We start from the raw sequence: 523 nt of genomic DNA on the forward strand, positions 1-523 counted from the left end.
TGTATGGAGGATTATAGGACACATGTATGTAGGATTATATAACACATGTATGGAGGATTATAGGACACCTCGTGGGTCAGAGGTATGTAGACCATATGAAGCCCGTGTAACGGTGGAACACGGAGAGGAATAAGAACGGCTTACCGGGCCAGTCTGTCTGTAAATTCCGCCACCCGCTGCACTTCCTCCTCATCGCTCACGTCCAGCACTATTATACAATGGAAATTCCCGTCACCAACATGTCCCGCTATTGGACCTGCCAAAACACAATGCATCACTCCGCACATGTATGTGACCTGTGTAACATATCATAATCAACACGCCAATGACATGTCTGAGATGATTCTGTGAGGTAATCATACAGGACATTGGGATTTAATGGCACAGTGACAGTACCTGTAATACGAGACTGTCTGAGGTCTTCCGTAGTGTCCACTATGATTTTGGGGAGTTCAGAGATGGGGACGCACACGTCTGTAGAATAGCCCTGAGACAGAAACAAGTACACATTTCATTCTGAGGC

At 46.3% G+C, this 523-nt stretch overlaps 1 protein-coding gene across 1 annotated transcript in view; it reads right to left on the reverse strand.

The window, feature by feature from the left end:
• Window positions 1–140: 140 nt before the first annotated feature.
• LDHD (lactate dehydrogenase D) overlaps window positions 141–523 on the reverse strand; it is a 20,455-nt gene continuing 20,072 nt past the window's right edge. The window contains exons 6-7 of the mRNA XM_018575573.1: window positions 397–487; window positions 141–256 (exon numbers count right to left, since the gene is read on the reverse strand). Coding sequence (XP_018431075.1) covers window positions 141–256; window positions 397–487 — 207 coding nt within the window. The remainder of the gene's footprint in view (window positions 257–396; window positions 488–523) is intronic.

Source organism: Nanorana parkeri, unplaced genomic scaffold (genome assembly GCF_000935625.1).
Source record: "Nanorana parkeri isolate BGI_ZX_2015 unplaced genomic scaffold, ASM93562v1 scaffold4165, whole genome shotgun sequence".
In the NCBI taxonomy this organism is placed as follows: Eukaryota; Metazoa; Chordata; class Amphibia; order Anura; family Dicroglossidae; genus Nanorana; species Nanorana parkeri.